General features: G+C 49.7%; 2 protein-coding genes across 2 annotated transcripts in view; one reads left to right on the forward strand and one right to left on the reverse strand.

The window, feature by feature from the left end:
• The window catches only part of Nt5dc3 (5'-nucleotidase domain containing 3), a 45,605-nt gene extending 35,779 nt beyond the window's left edge, over positions 1–9,826 (forward strand). Inside the window, exons 11-14 of the mRNA XM_057758061.1 lie at positions 834–920; positions 1,503–1,643; positions 5,500–5,564; positions 7,598–9,826. Coding sequence (XP_057614044.1) covers positions 834–920; positions 1,503–1,643; positions 5,500–5,564; positions 7,598–7,850 — 546 coding nt within the window. The 3' untranslated portion in view covers positions 7,851–9,826. The remainder of the gene's footprint in view (positions 1–833; positions 921–1,502; positions 1,644–5,499; positions 5,565–7,597) is intronic.
• A 415-nt stretch (positions 9,827–10,241) lies between these two features.
• Stab2 (stabilin 2) overlaps positions 10,242–14,378 on the reverse strand; it is a 149,014-nt gene continuing 144,877 nt past the window's right edge. The window contains exons 70-71 of the mRNA XM_057757406.1: positions 13,718–13,834; positions 10,242–11,316 (exon numbers count right to left, since the gene is read on the reverse strand). Coding sequence (XP_057613389.1) covers positions 11,260–11,316; positions 13,718–13,834 — 174 coding nt within the window. The 3' untranslated portion in view covers positions 10,242–11,259. The remainder of the gene's footprint in view (positions 11,317–13,717; positions 13,835–14,378) is intronic.

Genomic DNA, 14,378 nt, shown 5'->3' on the forward strand with positions numbered 1-14,378 from the left:
TCTATAAAATGTAAAGTGTCGGTAGTAAACCTCCGAGAGCTCTCTTTGAGGACCATTAATCTCGGTGTATTATTCATCCAACATTCCTTGTGCGGTTTTAAACCCTTTGACATCATCCTGTAAGGCTGTCAGGAGGTTGGGCCATGCTGATCATCATTTTTATGTTGTTGGAATTGTTTTCTTTACTCGACATTCTTGGTGGGTTTGTAATAGCCTGCTAGATTTACCATTGAGTGCACTCTCCAGGCCTTGAAAAACGAGTTTTAATTCAGGCATTTTACTTCTAACAACTCAGAAGATTTGGATGTGGCTGATAGAATGCCCCGGGAGAGCGGCTACGGAGCAGTGATGCCGCTAGTGCTCACTGGCAGAAGGAATTAACTGTGGTTGTCACAACAGAATTAAAAGTTGCTTGTGCGGAATGATGGTCCCAGCATGCTTGGGTAGTGTCAAGATCATTGCAAAGAGGCTTATGTAGCCTGGAATGTTGTTGTTGTTATTTTTGAGACAGTCTCACTATGTAGTCCTGGCTAACCTGGAATATGTCAGCCAGGCTGGCCTTGAACTCACAGAGATCCCACAGAGATCCACCTGACTCTGCCTCCTGAATGTTGGGGTCATCATTCCTGACAGTGAAATGTTTTCAGAGTACATTTGGCATCAAAGAAAGGTCTAAACAGTTTTCCCTGAGTGTGCTTTTAGCTTTCTATGTCGGTATGTACAACAAATCTTAGGGGTTAAAAACATCTTTTACAAGTTTTAAAGCATAGGTATTGTAGACTGGGCCACTGTGTTTCTGACATACAGTGATCTACCTCCTTCTTCTGTTTCAGGGCAATTTGTATGAGTTTTTGAAGCTCACTGGATGGAGAGGATCCAAAGTGCTGTATTTTGGTGACCACATATACAGTGACCTGGCGGTGAGGAGTCTTCTTCCTTCAGTGGGGACTGTCATTTCTTCCGCCTAGTAGGGGTGGAGGTAGTGACGCCATCTTTGTTCTCCTTAGGAGTGTGTGTGTGGGGTCACAGTTTTGAGTGGCTCACTTTGACAAATCAGGAAAGATCGGAGTTGTGAAGAAGATAGCCTTTATTGTTCTCTTCGAAATGATGGAAAGAAGAAATGTGCTCAAAGGTTTAACAAGCAAATTCCTTCCATATAAAGCACTATGATAAGCACGAAATGCCAGGAACTAATTGCCAGGAACCTTTCTGTCCCCCCAATCTCCAAAGTAGATGTGAGTCACAGCCATGATTTCCAGAGCAGAAACTTTCACCAGGTGAAGTGGTCAAAGCCTGGGGCCAAATTGATCTTAAATGAAGTGTAATTCACCACATCCAACCTGGTTAATTACCAACCGTTACAATTAAAGAGTGACCGAGCTGCTGCCCCCTTGTCGGGCTAGGAGAGGTGACACACTGTTGGCGTCCTGAGGGCTGGGAGAGGTGACACACTGTTGCGTCCTGAGGGCACTGATGTGGTATCCTCTGACCTCTGTGATCAGGATCTGACCCTGAAGCATGGCTGGCGTACTGGAGCCATCATCCCCGAGCTGCGGTCCGAGCTCAAAATCATGAACACGGAGCAGTACATTCAGACCATGACCTGGCTGCAGACCTTGACGGGGCTCCTGGAGCAGATGCAGGTTGGGTGTTGCTTTTGCTGTTGTTTCTTCTCGTTCTCCTTTCCACTGTAAGCTGCAGGACTGTCTCTGATCAAAGCATGCCCTGTATTTTCTGTGTAATATGAAGCATAAGGGCTAAGCTGTTCTCGGCACACTGTAGCGTTGTTGGCGGTTATTTTGTCCTTTCCCCTTGATGGGACCTTTACAACTATTCCTGGGAGCCATTTGGAGCCGTCGCCGGGGCTTAATGGTAGGTGCTACTTTTGTTCCTCTGTTGGTGAAAACCTGCTCACTGGTCCCCACTCAGTTATGCTCAGCCACCCTTCCTGCCTTTAGATTACCAGGGGATTCCCCTGCCCTGGCCTCAGTTTCCCCATCTGTAAAATGAAGGGTCCTTGGGAATCAATATGCCAATCTAGCCACCAAAGAGTCACAGAGTAAGTTGGGATCCTGGGCCAGTCTCCAGTGGCACTGTGGTTAGCTGATTTCCAGAGTTCAGTGGCAAGTCATGTAGCCAGTCTGGGGCAGTTTAGACAGGATGCTTTTGTTATACTCATTTCCTAGCCAGAGCTGCAGCCCCTCAGCTATACCTGTGACTGCCTTTGCTCCTCCCACCCCATCTCGGGGCCACCTGTCTCCCTTTGTGCAGCTCGACAGCCCGTGCCTTGTGAATGGCTGTGTGAATGAATGAGACGCTTAGGTTCAGTGGCACAGATGACCACTCTTGGCTCACACGCCTGCAGCCTCTGGCCATGGCCTGCTGCCCACAGATTCTGCTGCCAAGCTTCTAGGAGAGGCAGGGTAGGCCTATCCTCTCTCCCGGGGTACACATTCCAGTGCATGGGGCCCTGCACGTCCTCCAGGCCTGGGTTCTTGGAGACTCTTGAGACCTTGGCTCTTCTGACTGGGGTTTTGTTTTGCTTTCTTTACTGTGTGTGCTGTGAGGTGGTTTTCTAAAAATATTGGATGTCGAGTCTGGCCTAATGCTGCCGAGTCTGTCTGTGTCAAATGGTAGTAGCTGCTCCTTATGTGCCCACCATCGTGCCAAGGGCTTGCGTGGGGCACAGCCTTCAGTCATGGCTGTCCTGTGTGTGCAGGGACATTTCAGAATAAGGAAGCTGGGTTTTGAGAGGTTAGTGACGACTCTGCCTGAGTCTGGACTGCCCAGCACCACCCCGAAGTGCTTGCCGCCTTAGTGGTTGTCAGCTGGCACTAAGACTCCGTGACACTCTTACCGGGCACTCTCTGTGTTTTTGTTTTAGTTGCCTATGGTTATGTGGTCAAAAAATATGAAATGGAAAATTTAGGAAATAAACAATCCGTAAGTTTTAAATAACGTTCATAGTATATTGTTAAAGCTATTTCTTTATCATTGGTCATTAATCTCATTTTGTGCCTAATTTATAAAATGAATTTTGTTATAGGTATGCACATATAGGAAAAAGTGTGTGTGTGGTTTGTTAGTGCCCACAATTAGGTCATGGGGTCTGGGAACAACCCTCCCTCTGAGGAAAAGGAGACAGCTCCTGCCTGACTTGTATTCCTTCTGTGACTGAGCATCTGATCGAATACACGTGTGACCTGCGTGTGCTGGCTGAATACAGTTGTCTCTGGAATGAGGTTTCCCCTCTGACCTACGGCAAATGCTTGCTAGCTGAGAGAATGGTAGTATTTACATATTCCTGTGACATACAGCATGCATACACAAGACACAGACTAGGGAAGTAAGAAGAGGGAATTGGCGTGTCTATTTCTCCCCTGACGTTATAGGAGAGGAGATGGAGGCTCGGAGCTGAGGTCACTTGTCCCTTACAGAGTAGCTGCAGCGTGGAGCCAGGTAGACGTGGAGTCTGACGTAAGGTTCAGGTCTCATGTTCATTTCTTCCTCTCCAAACTCTGGGGTAAGCCTGAGAGCACAGCCTGCCTATGTCCCATGATTCCTTGAGCTTAGCAGGAAATCCCGGTGCTGGCCTTATGCTGGCCTCTGTCCCGCTCTTTGGTCTTTACCTGCCTGCTGCATCCCTTCAAGTTCTGATGCACTAAAGAGTTCTGTTGGTGTGGGTAACATCTTTCCTCACCGCCCTACCCGGACCACCATTTTTCTATTGAGCTGATGACTTATGCTTCTAGAACTTCCTGTGATGGTTAATTTCAGAATAAGTAGACCATTACTAAGACAATGTGTCCTGTGAGATTGGGTTTAATTTGGGGACGAGTAGCAGAGTGTCGTATGGCGTTAAGTCTGATGAATTAAGCAGAAGAATATAACTTTTGGTTTTGGAAAAATGACTATAAAGAGTAATTTCCTTGGTCATGAAAGACATTTCAAATAGCCATGACTATGGTGACAGCTGGGATCTGAAGACCTCTGTGGGGGCCATTCAGGTCACATGTGGACTTGGGGTTGATAGATTGCATGGAAGGCCAGCTAATGGATATTGTAGGGATGTGGGCTGTGGACTGTGTTGTAAGCACCCAGTTTTTCTCAGTACAGCCATGGCCGGGGCGTGGGCAAGCATGACTGGATGCTGATGACATGGGTGCAGGAGAGGAGACTGCTCATGCCTAAGTGTTGGAGAAAGTCTCGGGAGGGCAGCATGCGTGTGATGTAGACATACACACAGGCGAAACACTTGCACACTAAAATAGACAACTAAAATAAATGGGACCACTAATTAAAAACGTGTCTATAGTACCCCATCAAAACTCAGAGGTGCTGGCTCAGTACCTGGAGCCTTAGGAGAGCTCAGGTAGGATTTACCAGTGATGGCTGCTTCCTGGCTCTGGACAGATATCAGGCAGGAAATCTAAGGCTCAGTTGGAACAGGTTTTGACTGGCTGATAGTTGAGCTGGGCAGTGTGACAAACAGGAGGGGCTGGCTCTCTGAGCCCCAAGTTTGCCCCACGGTCACGGACTGAGGTAGCAGCACACGTGAGTGCCCTTCACTGGTGCCATTTAGCGGTGAGAACCTTGGTGAGGTGCCACCTCCTGGCTCACGGGGAGTCGTCTGTCCCTTTCCTTTTGCCATTTGCTCTTATTCTGGCTCACCAGAGAGTCCATCCCGTCTCCTTTCCATCGAAGCTAATGTGACATTAGGGATATAAAAGTGAAGAGCAGCTGAGTCCCATTGTCTTGTGTAAGTTATACACTTTAGTGCTAATTTCCAGATGCTGTGGGCTTAGGATCTATGGGTGTACTGCCACGTTTCTTACGGCGTGCATTCACCATAAGTGAGGTAGTCAGTAAAGACACTGGCTTTGATAAATAAGAACACTCCATCCACATGATTGACTGAGTGTGTTCCCATGACACACACCATGCTCCTTCTCAGCCATTCTTTTCATACTCGGGGAGGAGGGACAGAAGATGTCATGTAATTATTTATCATGTAATATATGGGTGTAATGGGCATAGCTCACATATCATGTGGATATATATGTATTGTGTTATATGTAACCTTTAGTAATGGTTTCATGTCTTCCTAATTTTACATCTTAATTTCCTATATGTTCTTCTTAGATTTAGTGTTGTATATGTGTGTCTGTGCGTGTGCACACGCCACCTCATTTGTGTGAGGAGTTGGTTCTCTTTCCACTAGGGATGGAACCAGATCACCAGACTTGGGGACAGGCGTCTTGATCTGTTGAGCCATCTCCAGCCCTAAGCCAGGCTTCTAATAGTAGAGAACCAAAGCTTCTCTGTGCATCAAGAAACCAGGCTTTCATTCGGGAGAACGCGTCACTTCACACAAGCGCCTCCCTATTAGACTTAAGGACTGAGATTCTTTCATGAAAAGTTACCCCTTAAGAAATGCTTACTGCTAATGGGTTTGTCTGAAACCAAAGCCCTGGAAACAGTTGGCTTCTGTCCCTGCAGGTCTACAGAGATGCTGACTCCCAGGTGGTTCTGCAGGAGTGGAAGAAGGAGAGGAAGGAGATGAGGTAAGGGCATCGTATCTACCCCCTGTGAATGCCACCCTACCCTTGCTGTGCTCGGTGCATCCGAAGTGACATCCAGAGGTATCCTGTTGACTGTTGAGTCTCTAGGACCAGTTCTGTAGGATGGTGACGTGAGGTGTTTCTTCAGAGCCAGCTGTGAGCTCCATCTGTCCTCTGCCCTTGCCACTGGAAACCCCGGGGGCCATGGCTTTTCTTTTCTTCTCCCTGTGACTAGCGCCAGGTTGTTGGTAGCTGGTGACACATGGCTGTTGGCACTGTGTTGGGGGTGGGCTCTGGACACAGGAATCCTCAGCCTGCTGTTTCAGGAGTACTCCCAGCCTTTCTTGGTCCAGAAAGCTTTCCTGTTGTCAGAGATGTATAAGTGTGCCCCGAGGGAACAGTTGTTCGTAGGAGCCTTTGCCGACACCCACGCTCCCCTGCGATGGGAGCTTTCACACTCTCTGCCAATTGTATGTGGGTGTCCTATGCCCTGGCATAGCCCAAGATGTGGAAAGGGGTTGTTTAAGGGCTTCTGTTCCCTGAGCAATGGCAGGGACTTGATAAGGGATGTTGAAGGCTCTGCAGAAGCCAAGCCTGCACTGAGTCCCATCCTGCCTCTTCCTCAGCTCATTGGCTGGCTCAGGCTTATTCTGACCTGATTCTTTTGCTATAAAAATGTGGAGCAGAGGAAAGCAGGAAAGGGGGACAATGGGATTGACTTGCAGGGCCCGTCTCTGAAGGCCTGCGGTCCACCGCACATGGGTTACACACTTTCAGGATCCTACAATGGCTCATTAAGGAAGTGCTTCACCTGGCAGGGATTGCCCGTTGGCTCCACACCTATGTCATCTGCACATCTTTTTGTTTTTGTTTCTCTTCTCTCTTTTGTTATTATTTTTATTTAGATTGTTTTCATGTGCAAGAGTGTTTTGCTTACATATATGTCTGTACACCTCGTCCATGCCTTGTGCCAATGGAGGTCAGAAGAGGACATCACGTCCCCTACAACTGGAGTTACAGACAGCTGTGGGCTGCCTTGTGGGTGTTGGGAATCCTCTGTAAGAACAAAAAGTACTCTTAGTCACTGAGCCATCTCTCCAGCTCCTCCCCTCTCATCTCCATGAGATGTCGCAGGAAAAGTTTAAATGCCATCTGTGTAGTTCATCTGCAGAGACTTGGTTGGGGTTTTAACAGCTGCGGCCATTTGGTCATTGCCTCTGTCAATCTCCGATGACAACTGGAGTTGCTAACTACTAACTCCTGAGTAGTTTTTATGCACAGTTGTGCAAGAGAGACTTCTGCTGTATCTTTAACCTGCATTACGCCGTTCAAACGGCACTGATCCATTTTACTGGAATGTTGACTGAGATGAGAACACACAGAGTCTGGCTGCAGAGGCCTCCCGCCTTGGCCTGAGTGACCGTGCGTGGGTGCTGCGGGCTAGGCTGGGAGGGAGCATGCAGGGCACTTCAGGGTCTGTCATAGCGCATAGTAATTATCGTTATAATCCATAACTCTTCCATGAGAAGACCTGAGGGTTTACAGCATTTTATTTCCTTGCTTAGTTTTTGGCCTAGGAACACGGAGAATTATTTGTCTCAATACCTCCAGAACTGCTCCGCCGGCTCTGATCTGCACATAGTGTGTGTCTGGAGGAGCATGCATTCACATTGCCGCCTCAGAGTAGTATTTTAACTGGTGTAAGTGGGGAATGTGACCAGCTAGCTGAGAGAAGGCCTGCCAGATGGTGTTTTGTGGTTTCTTTGTTTTGTAGGACACGGTCTCCCTGTGTAGCCTAGGTTGGCTTCCCGATCTGACTTCAGCCCCGGGTCCTGGGGCTGAGGTTGTAGGCGTGGGCCCCATACCTGGCTCACACAGTTTCTCTGGGAATTAGGTCATTACGTCTGCTCTTTGCTAACTGGCTACTTTTTCTTTCCAGTAGCTTTTTGTTTTAAATATATTTTTACGCAAGTAGTTAAGAAAAACCACTTTAAAATCTTTTTCTGTTGTTTTGTTTTTATTTCTTGACGCTTCAGAGAAATGACCAAAAGTTTCTTCAATGCCCAGTTCGGGAGCTTGTTCCGCACAGACCAGAACCCGACCTACTTCCTGAGGCGCCTGTCGAGGTTCGCTGACATCTACATGGCGTCCTTGAGCTGTCTCCTGAACTACGATGTCCACCACACATTCTACCCCAGGAGGACTCCCCTGCAGCACGAGCTCCCCGCATGGTCGGACAGCCCCTCTGCCTTCAAAGCCCCCCTTCTGCAGGAGGCTCAGGCCAAGTAATCCTGTATCTGCCTGCGGAAAAAGCCAGGAGCAGCCATGGCCTCACAAAGGGCCCAGTGGGCCTGAGAGCTGCTTTCCCAAAGAGTCAGACAACACCTTTTGTATTTTTTCTACCTTACCACGAATACTGTCCTGTCCAGGTAGAGACAGGAGCTGGCTGCCTGGTTCTGCCCTCTTCCGCACAGCATTGAAACACGGATGCAGCCTTGTTTACTGTGGAACCAACGCCAAACCTTTTGAGACAAGTGAGCCCTCTTGATGCTGTCTGTGTGCAGCAGGTCAAGAGAGGACACACCGTGGTTCTGAGACATTTCTTGGTTGTTTACAAGCAGAGCCTTAGGGACTGCGAGGGCACGGTGACACCTGCCGCCAGGTCCCCGGTCTTCTGACTCTGGGCTTTTGCAGACTTTTACACATACTGCTCCAGGAGACCAGAGCCTCCCAGAATGACTTTGTTGAGGAAGAACAAGAAGCATTTGTCCTCAGTGTGAATCTGCTTTGTCTGCTGCGAGCTGGCGAAGGGGTGATGGCCAGATTCCCGCCTCCCCCAGGAGTGGGTGAGGACGGTAGCTGCAGCTAAAACTGCCTTTCAGCTGGCAGGTCGGACTTCGCAGAAGACAGCAAGAAGCGAAGCCGTGGGCTTGCTCTGGGGCCAGTGCGAGCCTGTGTGCTAGGGCACTTGGGACAGGCAGCTCGTGGTGGAATTCACAGTTCATGCTGAGAGCCAAGCTCACAAGGGGCATCTCTTCCTCCTTCCGTGCTCTGGGGGAAGGAACCCTTTATTACATCTGCTTTTCAGTGTCTTTGAACGTATTTGATGCTTCGAGAGCCACAGGAATGGCTGCTGTTGGGGGAGATGACACACAGTCCTGTGCTTGTGGCTTGATTACCCTCGTCTCCTGTCTCCTGTCACCGGCTCATTGAAAGCTTCTGTGCTGATGTGGTTCCTGCCGCCGCCATAGCTGCTCTTCTTTCCCCTCCTCTTCACCCCCTCCATCCCCACTCCCTCCAGTTAGGGTTTTGCAATGGAGCCCAGGCTGGCCTTGGACTCAATCCTCCTGCCTCAGTCTCCTGAGTGTTGGATTACAGGCGTGCACCTGTGGTGTGACACACGTTAAATCTCAAGAATGGCATGGATGAAGGAGGCTTGTGGCGGGTGCTCGCTATTCATCACCTTTACTACAGTAAATAGATCGTAATTATCTGCTGATAGACTGCTCCCTGGCCTTTCATAGGCCCTGCCCCAATACAGAAGCTGAATGGACTGCCCAGCATCCACTGGGATGCCATGTATTACCATGGGGATCTTACCTGTTTGTTATGTTGAACACCATGGCAGAGGTGACCCTCCAGGCCCCCTCCTCCTGTGTTGTGTTCTAAACACTGGGGTTGAGCATTCTGATCTTTTTTTAAAGATATGATAGGCATGTTTCTGTTCATGTGTTCTCCGGTGTTAGCGCTGGGGGTTTTGGCAGCTGGCATCTAATGCCAGCAGGTGACGCCCAGCACTGCCAGGATCTCAAAAGGATGTGTGCTGCTCGGGATGCCCCAGGGGCGTCCTTTTGAGATCCTGACAGTGCTGAGCAGTGCTGGCATTAGATGCCAGCTGCCAAAACCCCCAGCGGCTAACACCGGGGAACAAGAGAAGAGAAAAACGCCCACCCTACTGACTGGCCTGCGCCTTCCCTTCTCAGATGCTGCTCCAGGCAGACCCCCATGCAACAGCTTCCTGCATGAAGCATGTCTTTCCTTTCTCCTCCCACAGCGCTCCTGTGTCTCCTGTTACGAGCTTGGGCTCCAATGTAGTTCTTGTGTAGAGGAATGATAGATTGTGCCTGTGTGCTATCAGGCACGATAAACGCGACGTAGGTTTACTATTTATTTGGAATGTGAGTTTGCTATTTATTCTACATGTTGATTGTATATGTTGTGATAATGAACTCACAGCCAAATAAAAGCTTGAGTTGTGTCTCCTGGTTTGTTGGTACACCACCAGCTGTGCACTTAAGTCAGCAGCAAAACAAGGTTTGCCCCAGGAGTTGAGGTTATGCTACTAAGGGAAGCCAAAGGTCAGAAGTCATCCTAGGGCTGGGACTACAGCTCCCTGGTGGAGTGCTCACCCAGCATGCTTGAGGCCCTGAGTTGGATGCCCAGCACCCCAAAAGAAGCAATCTGGTGGACCCACAAAAGGGTATTGATAAAGGGTGAAATGTAGATTTGTTTCTGGGGTTTGAAACTGGAGATTTCAGACAGAAACTTGTGTGAGCTCTGTCTCGGGTAGGCAGTAGGGGTGGGGGATGCAGGTGTGGGGGTGGTTGGGGTGCAACATATTGGAGAACAAGAAATGGAGGTTCACCTCTTGCTTGTGTTTGTTTACCTGGGAAGCTGGGACGTGCTGAGGAATATTAAGAAAATTTGTGCCAGCTGGTGGTGGTGCAGGCCTTTAATCCCAGCACTTGGGAGGCAGAGGCAGGCGGATCTCTGAGTTCAAGGCCAGCCTGGTCTACAAGAGCTAGTTCCAGGACAGCCAGGGCTATACAGAGAAACCCTATGCAAAAACAAACAAAAAACTTGGATGAGCTTATAAATATTTAGAATGCCTTATTTTCACATCTTACATGTGTATGTGTATAGATTTAGCATCTGTACTGGCACTTAACCCTCACAGTGCTGAGTGGACCCCCATCTGTGCCCGTGTCCCCCAGCGTGATGATGGATATCATGGAGCCACTAGTTAATCTGCCCTACACTTCTTTTGGGGCAATTCCTGGAAATGTGGCATGGCTCCTTCATGATGTGTTGTCCCAGAGGTAGTGATAAATATCCTCTGCAGAGGACTGGGGCAGCTCCAGTTTCCTGGAGTTGAGAGAGTTTATAAGATCTTAAGGTAAATGCAAGGAAACAGAACTAAAGAATTCATGAGACAGATGTTGGCCAATTGAAAGGGCTCTAATTAGCCTTAATAAGTAGCTTGCTTTCATAGCTTGACCCCTCCTAGGCACTCAGTGACTTTTTATTTTGTTCTATAATATTTATTGAGCACGTCCTTGTGGCAGGTACTTCTGGGTACTGGGATACAAAGTTCACAAGGTGAAGCCCTGCCGTAGGCACCTACAGTAACAGGAAAATACCACAGGATCACAGTTACCCAAGAGATAAGGCGGAACAGAGCAAGGCCGTCTGGAAGGCCCAAGAACAACAGCCTCAGAGGAGGTAGAGGTCCCTCTGGATGGGCCTGGCAACGTGGCACCTTGCCCATGGAAACAGCCCTCTATTAACCAGAGAGGTGAGGTATGGTTTCTGACTCTATCATAGTGTAGAACAGGAGACAGCTGGTGCTGAGAATCCCCAGTGGAGCCGTGCTGGCTCAGGGGTTCATGTGGCACTGGCTGCTGGATGGCTGCTCACGTCAGGGCCTCAGTGCCCCCAGGGGGTCGCTGCTCTCCACCTCCTGTTCTTCAGGGTCCTGGAAGACAGGGTGTCACTGTTGAGGGCTGTGACACTGGGGTGGAGCTGTTGCTCCTGCAGCTGTCCCTTGGGAAACACTGCTCTGCCCTGGGGCCAAAAGCATGCCGTGTCTTAGGTGTATGCACTATGGGAGGCTTCTGGTACACTGATGCCTCAATGCGGGGTATGGATGGGGGTGCTGGTCAGGGTGGCTTATGCTGGGGCTGCACATGCTCTGCTGCTTGAGCTGCCTGTGAGGTCCTCCGCGATGTTCGTTCCTCCTCTCTAACAGCACCGTAGGGGTATCTGCTTCACTAGCAAAGTGTGAGGGTTAGCCAGTGCTGATTAAAATGATAAAAGTTTCATACACAGGTGACGGCATGAACGCCCCGCCCCCTGCCAGAGAGCCCTGCTAAGCAGCCTGCTGTCATCAGCTCTGAGCGGCACCGAGGTTTTAACAAGCAGCACACTACGTTAGCAAAGGTTTCTCAAGGGTGTTTGGGATGCAGAAAGATGGGACAGGTGCCCCCTCTCCAATATTAAAGTCTGAGGATGTAGCCTGTTGGTGTCCTGGGCTCAGGGGTCCTTTACTGGAACTTTCTGGCCACTCGTTCTGACTGAATCTAACTGAATCCTGCTTCTAGAATGCGGTCCCCTTTGCTCCAGGTGACTCTGTCATGCGTAAAGCTGACAGTGCCCTAGGAGAAGGTAACAGACGGGGAGGTATGGCGTGTGCGGAGCAGCTTAACACCCTACCTGCCACAAGCTTTTTAAATGACAGTAGTTTCAACAAGACAATGCCAACAGGAACAAACCTGTATTAGTCAATAAACATAATCCATACTCCAACAGAGCCCACTGCCGAAATCTGAACACAGTCTTTACGTGGTTAAAAAATAAAGCAAGATTTGTGACGTGGTTATTTTTCAACCCATTGCAAAGATAATCTAACCTGCTACCATACACATTACCAGCCACAGAATACTGACTCGTGGTTTACACCTATCACAGTAAATAATCTTAAAGTAGTTTTGCAAGAAAACCTTGTAGTGTTCAGCGACAACCTGTAAAAACTCAACTATACAGTCGAGTGTGGTGGCACAGCCTCTAATCCCAGCCCTTGGGAGCAGAAGGAGGTGAACCTCTATGAGTCTGGACAGCCTGTCCTACATAGTGAGTTCCAGGCTAGCCAAGGCTACACAGCGAGACCCTGTCTCAATAAGAAAATAGGTAAATACTATATGTGTTTGATTTAATGGGACTTCCAGAGTTATTTTTTTAAAGATAAACTATCCTGTGATTTGTGGGAGGAATATATGTTCTAAGCACTGAACTGACAGCGGCCATCTGGCTTTGGTTAATACTGTACAGGGCTGTTAACCCAGAGAAGCCCAGATTCAGTTGTTGCCTTGACCCAAAGAACACGGTCAGCTTGTGTGGCATTCCTATCAGGCAAGGATGCTCAGCACGCTGCTTAAATTCTTAAAATGCCTTCCCCTCGCTTCCTAGCTCAGAACTGTTGGAAAACGGCAGGCAGGCTACCGCTCCCATTTCTTGTGAATGGGGTACCCTGGGTAGAGTCAGAGTAGCCCCATCCATGCTCAAGCCTCACTAACTTAGTCCCCTCTTGGAAGGCTAGACCAGAACACCACCATTGTTAGAGGCCTCCCTAAGCAAGAATCGGCTCTGCCCAAGGCAGAACTGAGCAGCTGTGAGCATAGCTAAGGGAAGCCCCTCCTACAGGCCTGCTTCCCTTCTGCAGTGGCATCCCACTAGACCTGAGGTGGGCTAGGCAGTCACCAGTTTGAGGCTTCTGCCAGCTACAAAAAAGCAGGGCCCTCTGAACACAAAACTGGCCCCAGGCTTGCTTTCTGAGATGCGTCCTAGACGGGTGGCTCTTCCTGGGGTGCAGCATCCTGCACCCCAGAATTCTGTACCCCAGCATCCGGCACGCCAGAATTCTGTACCCCAGCATCCTGCACCCCAGCATTCTGTACCCCAGCACTCTGCACCCCAGCATTCTGCACAGCGGCATCCTGCACACCGGCATTCTGCACTCCAGAATTCTGTACCCCAGCATCCTGCACCCCGGAATTCTGTACCCCAGCACTCTGCACCCCAGCATTCTGCACAGCGGCATCCTGCACACCGGCATTCTGCACTCCAGATTTCTGTACTCCAGCATCCTGCACCCCGGAATTCTGTACCCCAGCATTCTGCACCCCAGCATTCTGCACAGCGGCATCCTGCACACCGGCATTCTGCACTCCAGAATTCTGTACTCCAGCATCCTGCGCCCCAGAATTCTGTACCCCAGCATCCTGTGCCCCAGCACTCTACACCCCAGCATCCTGTGCCCCAGCATCCTGCAACCCCGCTGAACCCTTCCCTAGCTTCCCTGGAGGAAAGCTCAGACTCACTGGGAAGGGGTCACAGGAGGACTCAGGGGGTGCTGCTGATGAGCTCTCATACACAGGGTTTGCGACGTTCTCCGGCTGCTGTTTGCCAAAGGCCAAGACATCAATGTCCTCTTCTGACTGTTAAAGGAATCACAAGGTTGAGAGGCAGGACTGTTCCCAAGGCACTGTCCACCTCAGAAGCCTTTTGAGGGCACGGTTGAGATGACTGACACGTGATAGAAGGCACTGGGCCCACGTGACAGCTTACCTGTCTGCCCAGGTGTGTCTCCCAAATCGACCCGTAAGACATTTCCACCTCCCAGAAATGTTCCCATGGCTCCTGCTGCCATACGCACCGACGAGCCCACTACCCTGAGTCGTGTGGCCATCCCTGAACTTAGAAAGATCATGTATGTGCTACACAAGATGGTTTGAATGTTCTCACCCGAACATGCATTTTGAGCTCTTAGGAGGGCAGGGGACTTGGTTCTGCCGTGGTGTTTGTAGGCAGGGCCTGTGGGGTGGCGGTTCTGGGTACAGAGAACAGCAGGACAAAGTGTAATCCAGTGGGACAGTGGCTCTAACAGCCTCAGGCCAGGACCTGGCTGTCACCCTAGGATCCTCAGACTGCGTTGAGAACTTGGGGGAGTCCTCTGTAGCAGGAAAGGCCTTACCAGGAGGG

Source organism: Chionomys nivalis, chromosome 25 (assembly GCF_950005125.1).
Source record: "Chionomys nivalis chromosome 25, mChiNiv1.1, whole genome shotgun sequence".
Lineage (NCBI taxonomy): Eukaryota > Metazoa > Chordata > Mammalia > Rodentia > Cricetidae > Chionomys > Chionomys nivalis.